At 36.6% G+C, this 13,519-nt stretch overlaps 1 protein-coding gene across 1 annotated transcript; it reads left to right on the forward strand.

The window, feature by feature from the left end:
- The first annotated feature begins 6,438 nt into the window (after positions 1–6,438).
- LOC133200019 (uncharacterized) lies at positions 6,439–9,180 on the forward strand. The gene has a single exon (XM_061335789.1). It carries the CDS (start codon positions 6,439–6,441, stop codon positions 9,178–9,180), a length of 2,742 nt encoding a protein of 913 aa, XP_061191773.1.
- Positions 9,181–13,519: the final 4,339 nt, after the last annotated feature.

Below are 13,519 nucleotides of genomic sequence, written 5' to 3' on the forward strand. Positions count from 1 at the left end.
GAAATTCGGCGTCTATTTTCAAAATGTGGGGAACAAGGATTCATTAAATTCATTCATGCAAACTGTAATCATGAAAGATGTTGTAAGACCGCTCGGTGTGGCGCTACAGAATAACTGTAAGTTATCTATGAGACAAAGGTTTCCATGTGCACAACAAATAATTTCACAAGTGACAATTAAATAATAAATCAAGTCGATTTAATCATGAAAATGGTACGAAACATCAAATACAAATTGCTACGGGACCAATTATTTTCAATCGAAATTCCCCTACATGTGGGTCAAAATATAAAAACCACACTAGCAATGCTCGTACAAAATGCTCTAAATACAGAGTAATCGCTATGTCCAAAGTAAGAGTAATGTTCACAAGCAAGATCAGGAACGTTAAACGTTACTGTAAGCATTTATAAAATGTATGCATAAAATTGTTAATTACGTTGTTGTCCTGACCAAGTCGCTAAGACAGTTAAGACGTTAACGTTAGATCGTTATGGATGTACAATGATGGTGGGCGGAAGTTACGTTAAGCACAAGTAGTTGCCGGACCCAAAGATAAAAAAATTGCTCATCCGGAATTAAATACTTAAAAATGTTGCACATATGTGATAAACTAGAATTACAAATAAAAAAAATTAACATCGTAAACAATAGTAATGGAATATATGGAGATAACGAACAGTATTCAAGCTGAAAAGTCTATTAATTACAAAATAAGTGCAGAACAAACACGGACCTCCAAAACATCAGAGGTAAAATTATGACATTTACAATTTCTTTCCTTTATGAACTTAGGAAGTATATTATTTATATATTTGAATTAATCTTTAAAAAATGTTCACTTTAAATGTTGTAACATTTTGTTTATTCAATGTTTGAAAAAATTCTAAATTGCAGTAGAAACCTACAAAATAGAACCAATCAGGTGTAAGAAAAGGATACCCTTCTTGTCCCTTTTCTGCTTCCCTTTAAGAGCCCTATGTGCACTTCTCATCTCTGTCTTATAGAAATCTTTTCGTTTGTAAGGGAACCGACTGGGGTTTTACTTTTGAAAACTACTATAGAAAAACTCTTTAATTTTACACCATATGTACCGTACATTGCCTTCAGTATACATTACAAGTTTAGTGAAAATCTACCGTCCGGTTATTTTTAGGGACCATCTAAAAATACAGGTACATTTTCTATAGTATTATATAGGAAAATACTATTTTATCGCACTTCGGAGCAAATTATACAAATGCTACTATAGACTTTTTGCTCAAGTCATATTATTTGATGAGTAATACAATATTGTACATGTTATTCAAGAAACACAAAATTCTATCGTCTAGTTTCCAGAGGGGGCATCTCAAAATGTCAAAACTCGTGATATTTTCCTGTTTTTATGGAGTACAAGAAAACATGACAGATACCACAGATTTATATATAAGAAATTATAAAAATGATTGTGATATTCTCAATTTCCTATGTTTAAAATTTCAAGAACATCTATTTTATACTTTTTTTTTTAATTTTATGACATAATTAATGACTCCTCTTAAAGAACTTCCGCTATTCATAACGTCAAAAACACACTATTGCGACGTCTATCTACCCATCATTTGAAAAATCGTTTTAAAAGTCGGTTATTTAAATACGTAATTAGAATTTTTTAACATGAGATTTCCTAATTTTGTTAATTTTTATAAATTATGTAAAAATAGTTAGTTAAAAATAGTAAATACGCTTTATTTTAATATGTTGCGCGAAGTTTTGCGCAGTGAAAACCCCAGTCGGCCCCCTTAAAAATAGCTCTGTGTTTTTTATTGAAAACAATAAGGCAAATGTTTCAACACATTTTTTAAAAAATATTTAATGATGAATTTTCGCCATCTTCGGGAGACCTTAAATTCTGATATGTGAATCTTCTGAAACTTTAAAAATAATATAAATCAACATATTAAGTAAAAATAATATAAAGCATCATATTAAGTTGGTAAATTTTGTGTTTGTCCAGTGCATTTTCCACGTACAATATCAACCGTTTGTTTCCTTAAAAATGTTAGGATGATGAAGGACCGGTAAACATAGAAACGGTGTTCACTAAAATTGGGATGTCATAAAGTAAACTTATGACAGCGATGGTGGATATGTAGGATATGTTAAGAATCAAATTTGAGTTATTCAAATGTTCAATAAAATATTTGTAGATCTTGGAAACAAACTGGCATTTAAGACCAGAAAACGAGGAGGCTACAAAAGACACGTTCCTTAATCCCAGGGCACTGTCCGTGTCAGGCACCGCTTGAACGAATGGGAAGAAAGGGATGTACGGTCTCGCGCGCGCCTTGCATCTTCTGGTGTCCCCCCACCCACCTCCGTTAGCCCCCCTCCCCCCAAAAAGGTCAGACTAGTGCTTGATAAGATGGCAATGGATCTGTTATTTCTTCTTCTCTCCGGGATGTTGCCTGCCACCCCAGAGTGCACATACTTTACGGTTTGCTTCGAGGGTAACGTTGCTATCAAGTGTTGGGGGAGTGCGAATTCTTTTGGGTTTTTTGAGGCTGAAGGACAGGCTGTCCATGCAGAATTTGAAGTAGGGACGCGTCAGATCATTTTTGATTCTCGGTACCTGACCGTGGTTATCCATGATCAGACACCCTCGCCAAGGTAACAGGACTGTTCAGTTAGTGACTCTACTTACTATGAGTCGTATACAGCCACCCCGTCAAACCTACTACTGCAAACACATATACACATGAGGTAATATCACATCACGCTAAGGAGAGGGACAGTTTTCGGGTGACATCAAAGGAGGGGGATAATTCTTCGAAACTAAGACCTTTGTATTTCCAAGAAATCAAATAATTTAAATTACGTCTCCCTTAGATTGATTGTTGTAAATGACAATTATAAAACTTTATGGTAAATAATAACGTTTGATCCCTAAGGCTGCTTCACTAATATGGACACTTTCACTGGTCAAGGACCAGTTCCATTTTAATATAAGGGTGTTTAATATTTTTTTTAAATTAGATATCCAAATTCTAAGAAATTTCACTATTATTATATAAATAAGTTATACTCTGATGTTTTCAACGTTTAAAAAAAATATTTTTTTTCAAATGATAACATCGTAATTTAGAATTTAAAAGCTATCCATTCCACCCAAAATTGGAATGAGTTATCAATTATTATAGAAAAGATAAAGGCATAGTCTGGCCATTCATTCTCTTTGTGAATGTTTTTTTTTTGGACACGATGCTTGTACTTTTTCTTGACGATTTTGTTTGCATATATACGCCCATGTTCAGTGTAGAGTGGCAGAAGAGGTTGTGAAGTGTAGAGACTTAAGAGAGTTTGATACTGGGAACTTTCCAATGGCAACGTTAAATTTGTAATGACCGGTTAAGAGGAGAGGCAGACCTGCGGGACTACCCGTTACTGGACAGATTTCTAGTAAAAGACCCTCAGGCCAAGTGTGATTCTATAACCTGGAATGCATGGATCACTATACAGATCAGTTTCCGCATTTGCCAGGTAATTTATGATTCTTGTTTTTTCTTCTGTTAAGAACGGTCAGTAGAGTGTTACTCCCTAGATAACCTCCATCCTTCGGCCCATGGAATTAGCAGTAATGACCTTCAGTAATTTTTTAATATAAATTTTTTAAAAAGAAAGATTAATTGTATGTCCCACTTTTCACATGTAAAAAAAGGTTATCTATTATACATATTTACATGTATTTATAAAATTAAAATTGGAAATTGGTTCGGTTTTATTTTCAGTTCCTAAATTATTAATAACCTTGTACGACTCGGACGATTGATTTCTCTGGACGATTTCTCTCTGTTGTGTCAATTTTTGTTATGGAAGTGTTGATTCTTCAACAGAAGATGGCTAATTTAGACGCCTGTTAAATGGTGATTGTCGTCGTCCTAATTGTAAACCAATGGTCAATGAGATGGATAGGAATCCTGTTACATGCCTTTTTTCTTTAAGAAACGTACCACCTGATTAGGCATTGTTGCATGATTATGGGCCTGGTAACAGGTATCCTTGGAGAATTAATGTTCGTTTAATTACATAGTTATAAAACAGTTGTAATTCAAAATTTCACCAAATGAAATTTCATGAATATTGAAGCGACAGGTAAAATTTCAAAAATCTATGCGCTACAACAATGCAATTTTTCATTTCAAAACAATATCTACCTACAGTAACATAAACGCGCAAAAAGTCAAGTGAAGAATGCTTAAATAAATCGTATACTAGATGGATACTTTTCAAGGATCACCAGAAAAACGCTTAATAGTTGCATATTTCTTGGAAAACATGTCAACACCAAATGGTAAACAACAGATACCCGTCGGGGAATAACAGACTCATGTTCACCAGGCACCCTGGGAACAAAACCGACAAGGACTTCAGAAAGAGTTCCCACATAAAAAGCACAAGAACAGTCAAAGGAAAATGTAAATAAAGTTAGAAAAAAACTTCATATAGAGAAAAAAATAGATCAGGCCCCTAGGTTATAAAACTTTTTGGAGTTCAAATTCGTACTCAAACTCAAACTCCGCACTCCAAATTCATATTCGTACTCCAAAGTTGAGATTATAAAAATCTATTATACTCATACTCAAACTCCAACGGAGTACATACCTAAGATTTTTCAAGTATGCTTTGAAGCATTCCCAGAGTCGTACTCAAACAAGCAAACATGGCTGTTCACAGACGATAATTTCGTCTATGACTAATGTTTCAGCAACACAGGCGTCCGCGACTATTCAAAGACAGATCGAATCCTTTGGAAGACTTAGAAGATGATGAAATTTATGATCGCTTTCGGTTATGATTATGTTCATCCTCGGTCTTCTCCCTTACTTGTCCCGGTCAACTAACCGCAACCATCCTTTGCCACCTCAGCTTCAACTTCCTTGTTTGCGAAATTTCGCCACTGGTGCGGTGCATATTCTCATCGGAGAATCTTTGGACATTTCCCGAAGATCAGTAGGAAGGTGCATCCGTGCAGTTGCAGGACATTTGGCGAACCTTGCTCGCAGATACCATCAATAATGAATAATGATGTACCTTCTGCAAAGCGTGACTTCTCTGATGAATAGAAAATGACAGTTCTGCACCATGAGGGACGAGGGACGGATCGAGGGACGCGGTGTAATTTTAGAAAGAGGAAATACCCATCTATTTTTAGATACGCTTAATCAATACAACGTACGCGTTCGGTGTTTTTTTTATGTGGTGGACTTTATTTTTCAACTAGGAAGTGTAAGAAGATCCTCTAGCTTCATAAAAGAAAAAAACACTATTTTTTTTTTAATAATTTAAACATATTGAACAATGAATTATTTCAGTCTGTTGTGCAATACCCCCTCGGTTAAAAATAGCACTAGCGGACTTTCCGGTGAATAAGGATATATGAATCGGGGCATTTAATCCCGACAGTCAGTTACTAGCTGGGCTTTAAAGAGAGCAGACTTATCGTGTTTAACACGTCTATATTAACATATTTGTCCAGGTAAACCTGCGCGCTGATGGAGCGGAACGACGAACACAGGTTTGATGACTGCAGGAAAGCTTTCAAGCAGAAATATCATTTAAATAGACATCAGAGAACCATGCACGGAGCGTCGTATAACTAATGTATGTCCCATATGTCATTCAAAATTCAACAGGAAAGACAACTTTACCCGACATATCAAAACACATGGAGAAAAAAGGAGGGCGGATCAAAAACAAACAAACCACGCTGATAAAACAGACGAAACCCAGTCAGAGATAAAAAGACGGCGATATGAAGAAAATATGTTACAGGATGCAGAAAACAATCCTCCAGATATCCCTATGCAAAGTACAGGGAATGAGATGAGTACAGAGTCTACAGGGAAATGCATCTGATGTACCCAGATTAAACCTTTATTAAATGGGGAAAAATTCTGTCATTCATGCGCTGAGAAAGGTAGAGAATGCCACTGGTGTCATCGCCCTCTACCAGAACGATTTTACAGTCAGCGAACAGATGTATGCGATTCCTGTGTGAATAGACGACATAGATGGAGTACACAATCTGGTGCTGGAAGCAAGCAAGCATTAAAAGGAGGGGTGGAAACGAAAGTGCTGGAACCAAACCCGGGTAATCTGTGGGACATTCTTCAATGTTTCAAAGACAACAGTGACCCAATCAAATATCTTCTTCATACAACCCTGTGGTGAAAACGAGGTATCAAATGGTTTTTGACTTTGTATGTCAAATTTGTCAAATACAATGAAAACAATGAGGCTGTCTATGCTGAGCCAACCTTTAGATCTATCAATTTTACACTGGCAAATGGTGCAGAAATCAAAGAGCAGCTGGCTAAAGCTTACAAAAATTTGTATATTAGTTATCAAAATTTTGAAAGGAACGGCAGTGGATGGTCTATTGATCAGATTTTAAAAATGGAGGTTAACACTGCAGAGTACGCCCCTTTATCTGGTAGCAGTTATCTTCCCATGCCACCCAAAATTGCAAAGAAAAAGGCTGTACTGAACATAGAAAATGTAGATCAAAAATGTTTTCTTTGGTCGATTTTAGCCTCTCTTCATCCTATTGGTAGATTAGATCACCCAGCACGCGTGTCAAATTACACGAAGTATGAGTATGAACTGAATACTGAAGGATTAGACTTCCCTTTACCTTTGTCTCAAATTAATCGATTTGAAAAGAAAAACAACATATCAGTCAATGTGTTTGGATTTGAGAAAAATGAAATTTCCCCCCTTCACATAACAGAAGCAAGAAATACGTTCCACCATGTCAATTTGCTTCTTTTCTCAAAGGGTGAAACAAGACATTATTGTCTTATCAGAAACATGAGCAGGCTAATGGGGGACAGAACAAGCCATGATGGAGAAACGTTCTATTGTAATTTCTGTCTACATGGGTTTACAAGACAGGATTTATTAAATGAGCATGTTCCATATTGCTCTCCTCACGGTCCTCAAAGATTAACGTTCCCAAAATCAGAACATGATCAATGGGTGCAATTCAAGCATGTTAATAAACAATTGAAGGTACCCTTTGTCATTTATCTCGACTTGGAAAGTTTAACTATTCCTATTCAATCTTGTAGTCCTAGTCAAACTCATTCCTCAACAACTCCCTATCAAAAGCACGAACCCTGTGGATTTTGCTATTACGTGAAATGTTCTGATGATAGTAAATCAAAACCTGCTTATCTATATAGGGGTGCCAATGCTATGGATCACCTCTTTGAATGTTTGATCAAAGAGGAAGAGGAAATCTGTAAGATACTCTCACAAAGTATACCCATGTCCATCTCAGCAGAAGAAGAAAATTCTTTCAAAAACGCCACTGATTGTCACATTTGTGAACAACCTCTAGGGGTGGATAGGGTAAGGGATCATGATCATTTAACGGGCAAGTACAGAGGTGCTGCACTTAACCAGTGTAGCTTGCAGCTCCAATTTAGGAAAGAAAACAGGGATTTCTACATTCCTGTTATCGCACACAACAGCCGCAATTACGACCTTCACCACATGATGAGTGCCATTGGAAAATTAAAGGATAAGAAAATATCTTGTATTCCAAACAATATGAAGAAATACATAAGTTTTTCACTCGATAATTTACGTTTCATTGATTCACTACAATTTCTGAATGCTTCACTAGACACTTTAGTAACAAATTTAGCCAAAGAAGGGGGATCGAGATTTCAAAATCTATCACGACATTTTCCATCTGAAGTTGAGAGAGACCTCTTACTACGGAAAGGGGTTTATCCCTATGACTTCATGTCCTCTTGGGATCGATTTTACGACCAAGAGTTACCTCCCTTCACAGCATTTTACAACAAACTGTCCGAATCCGATATTTCTGTGAGTGACTATGTTCACGCTGAAAAGACATGGAAAACCTTTAACATGACAAACATGGGGGATTACCATGATTTATACTTAAAAACGGATGTCTTACTACTCTCTGATGTATTTGAGAATTTTAGAGACCTATGTCTGGATGCATATCATCTAGATCCTGCTCATTTCTTTACTTCACCTGGTCTTGCATGGGAGGCCATGTTGAAAATGATAAAAGTTAAGTTGCAGCTCTTTGACGAAATCGATATGATCTTGATGATAGAGCAGGGAATTAGGGGAGGGGTGTCTATGATCTCGAAGAAATATGCCAAAGCCAACAACCCAATGGTCTCTGATTTTGATCCCTCAAAACCGAAAACTTGGCTTACTTATCTAGACATGCATAACCTTTACGGTACAAGTATGTCAATGCCCCTGCCCGAGAGGGACTTTGCCTGGTGCACTCCAGAACAAATAGATAGTTTAAATGTCATGAATATCTCAGATGACTCGGACAACGGGTATATATTAGAAGTGGATCTAAAATATCCAGATTCCCTACATGATGAACATAGTGATTATCCTCTTGCTCCTGAAAACAATACAATTACAGATGATATGTTGTCTCCTCATAGTTTGATGCTCAAAGAAAAGTTAGACATCAAAGGAAGTGCCCCAAAACTTGTGCCTAACCTCAGTGATAAAGGAAAGTACGTTCTTCATTATCGAAATCTAAAATACTATTTGTCAAAAGGCCTTGTATTATCCAAAATCCACAGGGTTCTAGAATTTACTCAGTCTCCTTGGTTGAAATCATACATTGATTTTAATACACATAGGAGGTCTCAGGCTACAACAGATTTCAAAAAAGATTTTTATAAGCTCATGAATAATTATGTCTTTGGGAAAACCATGGAGAACATGAGAAAGAGAGTGAATGTGGAACTGGTGCACACCAAAAAGAGATTACGTAAAGTATGTGCGAAGCCCAACTTTCAGTCTTTTAAGATCTTCAATGAAGACCTAGTAGCTGTCAATCTTAGGAAAAACAACATTGTTCTCAATCGCCCCATATATGCTGGGTTTTGTATTCTTGACCTCGCTAAGCTGCTCATGTTCGAGTTTCACTATGACTTTGTAAAATCTACCTACGGGGAAAAGGCTAGTCTTCTGTTTACAGATACGGATAGCCTTTGCTATGAAATCCAAACAGAAGACTTTTATCAAGATATATTTACTAATAAAACTTTTTTGACACCAGTAACTTTGAGAAAACCCACTTTCTTTTCTCCAAAACAAACTGTAAGGTTCTCGGTAAAATGAAGGATGAGTGCGGAGGGAAACCGATAGAAGAATTCATTGGTCTCAGACCTAAGATGTACAGTCTGTTGTATGATGGCATAGAGAAGAAGACGGCTAAAGGAGTCAAAAAATCTGTAATCGACAGACACTTAAAACATCAGGCTTACGAGCAAGCCCTTTTTTATCATTGCTCCATGCGTCATTCAATGAACTTGATCAGAAGTTACAACCATCAGCTGTTTTCTGTATCTGTATGTAAAACAACACTAAGTCCATACGATGACAAACGGTTCGTTCTGGATTCTGGTATACACACCTTCGCTCATGGTCATTACAAAATCACACCATTTGATACTCATGCGTAAGACCATGAATACTGTAAATAGTATATACATGTATAACAAGACAATTCTTATTTTGTCAGATTTATTGATTTTAATATACATTTTTGTGTGTGATTCATTTTGTTACACAATATGTAAATACATTTATCATCATTTAACATGTCAATTTGATAATAAAGAATTGAACTTAAACAAGGACTTTGTTTTCTTGTTTCATAATGTAAAATCACTTGTATAAATTATTCATCCATTTCCTCGTCGCTAGACTCTTCCTCGGTATTGTCCTGGTAATTACTATCATCGGCCTCCAACAGCTGATCAAACTCTTGTCTATATTTATTTAGAACACGGGAAACGGCCCTTTCCAGATCTATATCCTTTTCCTCCATGAGGGTTGATACTTCTTTGTTGATGTCGCGGTGAAGCTTGCTTCGATTCAATTTCGCAAAAATTAAAAGAATTCTTTTATACTTCTTAAGGAACAAGTTTCTGTCTTTGGGTAACATCATTTCACTTACTTACTCTCGAGCTTCCGTTTTGGAGAGGTTTGAATTTTCTTCCATGAGCTGATCATATTTTTTGTCAAACTGAGATTGATTTTCCTCCAATACTTCATTGACGAGGGAAGAGAATCCTCTGTCGTCATCCTCTTCACTGACGTCAGACATGGTATCGTTTTCGTCTGAATTATCTTCCATTGGACAACCATTTTTAACATGACGCTGTAAATCATAAGACCTGGCGTACATGGTTCCGCAATCGGCACACGATGGGTATTTCTCATCAAAATGTACATTTCTCGTATTTAGTTGCGATGGCCAAGGATAGGTTCTCAGATTATCAGAAGATCCTATCGGTTTTCTTTCATAATACGACAAACCGTTATTATCATAATCCTGGATTGGTTTCTGGTAAGCCATCTCCTCACTTTGATAGTCCGTGTTAAGAGTTTTGTAGTAAGACGAGTCGCCTGGAGACATCTCTGTTTGATGCTCTGCAGTCAAATGATGTCCCGAGTTTTCTCGCGCTCTTATATAGGGTTTGAATATATCCGCCTGAAATCGCTTTGATTCCGGGGTCCTTTGCTTTAAATCTAACACAAGTGCTCTGTAGGGAACTGACACTGCTTTTTCATAAACGTCTAGAAGCTTCTGGGCGTTTCCAGGGTACATCTGTCGAGCTAGAACTCCGATATGTTGTCGATCTCTCGGATTTTTAAACAGAACTATGTACTGACTATTTAAACTCATTGTTCGATTTTCTTTTCCTTTGTTGAATAAATTCTGCATGATACAAATTACGCTTAGGTTGCGAGCCTCCGTAAACAGCTCGCAGATCTCCTTGTCCTGGGTTGCATCCTTCATCATGTCGTCAATGATCAAAAGAGTTCTTTCCCTGGGGTTGATAACTGTATCTGATTTAATATCCTCTGTGATGCCTTCAATAAATATTATACCTGGAATCCAGTACTTTAGTTCATCATATAGGGGTTGCCATCGCTCATAAATCCATAAGATTTTCTCTGGTACTGGGCTTATGAGTTGATCTTTGTGAATTAATACTTTCTTGATCCATGTGGATTTTCCTGACATAGTTGGTCCTGCGATAATCATCGTGAAGGGATGGATAAATTTGAACCTCTGAAAATCTGATGTCTCTTCTGGGTGACGTAAGTCCTGAGGAGGAGGAGGCAATTCCTGAGGAGGAGGAGGAGGTAATTCCGGAGGAGGAGGAGGTAATTCCTAAGGAGGAGGAGGAGGAGGTAATTTCTGAGGAGGAGGAGGATACGCTTCATTGATCCGAGGATATGGTTGGTTTGTTCCATGAGCCATACGTTCATGCCTCCTCATGCTATCGTACCTGGAAAATGTTCGCTGGCAAACAGAACACGATGTTGACCGCATGACTGTCTTGGAAAGAATGAATAAAACTTCAATTTGGCCTCTTATATATCCTGTAATTCATCCTTATTAACCCAGGAATTAAATTTTCTGGGATATCCTTGCCATTTAACCAACACTTCCGTCTGACCTCTGCGCTTGCGTCTTTTTAGTACTTTCTCTATTTTCCACAAGTCGTCTCTTGTTTTGTTAACCCTCTGCAATTCTGCTTCATAAAAAGTTCCGTCAATAGGATCTTTACTGTAATCCACGACTTTGTATACAGGTATACCTTGACGTAAAAATCTTCTGTTGACAATAAAGACTTCCTCGGTCCATTTTTGTTCGTAGTCTCTCTGGAAAGTGTGCTTTATTCCCGACAATCTGACATAGTCACCCACTTTAAATTTGAATCGTTTATGTGGTTTATAATTTTTCTTTCGTACCACAGTGGGTTTCAACACATCCACATACAGTTTCTTCCACAGGATATCTTCATTTGTTTTGTTCACATCGCTTGGAGATAGACCATTCAGGGACCTGTGCGGTCGGTTGTTATAATTTCGAACGATGTCTTGTAAAATTTCAACGTATCTGTATGTGCGATTATGTGTGAAGTAGCGATACATCATGACTTTCAATGTCCTGATGAACCTCTCTGCATAATTAGCATGGGTGACATTTTGCGTGACGAAATAATGTACGTCTTTCCTCTTCAGATACTGCTTGGTCCATCTATTGATCCACTCTGATCCTTTATCCGTCCGCAGTCCAGAAGGAATTCTACCTTCTTCAAATATATCTTTCAGAGCATCGATTATACTTTCATGTTTCTTATTCTTCAAAGGTCTAACCCAAGCATATCGAGAAAAATCATCAATTGTAACAAACAGAAATTTCAAGTCGTCATTTTCTTTGGAAATGGAACTTACATCTGCTAAATCTGCGTCCCAAAGAAAGTATATTCCTTGAGAAATCACTCTGTTTTGATCTTGTACCTCTGCGGACGCTGGAGACTGTAAGCATCGATGTCTTGAAGCCATTGCTTTATGGCTGACAACCCAACTTTATATTTTCCCTCTTTTTTGAGATAACGATAAATCTTTGTTGGACCCGAATAGCTTACGGGGTTTTCCAAATCGAAGTAAATAGATTTTAAATGTTCTTTCCACTCCATGATTTTTGTAAACACTGTAAGAATGATATAGAGAACGTCTCTTATATATATACTCTTTGGGATATAGACTGGGTTTTTCCCATTTAAATATTTATAGCAGATGTTTTTACTTGTACATAGACAATACGATCAGACAGGTAAATAAATGTTCTATCTACAAATCGAAGCCACTCATTTACGGAATACATTTTAAAGCATATCTAAAAATAGATATTGCACCACAGGTATATCGATCACAGGGAAAATCCACTTTCTAAAAATACACCGCGTCCCTCGATTCCGTCCCTCGTCCCTCATGGCGCAGAACTGTCATTTCCTATTCATCACTTCTCTGCCATCGCTGTTAACTAACAAGCTAATATTTTACGTCACAAATCGGTTTCTCATTATTTCGCCCCTTGTTAATTTGACTCTTTTGTGTAAATGTGCTATTCAAAAGAATTCATAAACAAATTAAAAAATCAAACATTATTGTTTTATTCTTTGTTTTAATAAAAATGCACTTCATTGATTTAATAAAAATGCACTTCAAATTACAATTAAAAGCAAAATATATGTACATGTATTTCCGTCTGTGCCAATGCCTCCCTTAATTCCATATGACACTGGCCTTCCCTCTAATGTTTTAACAATTGCCTCTTCCCCGAGAGTTAGAGAGGGAGGTGCTGCTTTATGTTGTCTATTTTTTCTTTTGATATTGTAAACTATACTTGTATTAGTTGTATATACACAATATTCACAATTTATTTTTTTTTTGTAATCAAAATATACATTCACAGCATTATCAAAAAGGGTGGACAATAAAGCTTTTATTTCAATAAAAAAAAGTTTTATAACTTAGTAAAAGCATTCTCAGTAAAAAAAATATTTTATATATCACCGGTGTCAGTACCTCTCTGCTTCTAACTGAAATACTTCTTTTAACTTCCTCTACATTTTATGTTATAAAATTTATTGTA

This window comes from Saccostrea echinata, unplaced genomic scaffold (genome assembly GCF_033153115.1).
Source record: "Saccostrea echinata isolate AGI-Se365-2 ecotype Australia unplaced genomic scaffold, CSIRO_AGI_Sech_v1 ptg000036l, whole genome shotgun sequence".
Classification (NCBI taxonomy): domain Eukaryota; kingdom Metazoa; phylum Mollusca; class Bivalvia; order Ostreida; family Ostreidae; genus Saccostrea; species Saccostrea echinata.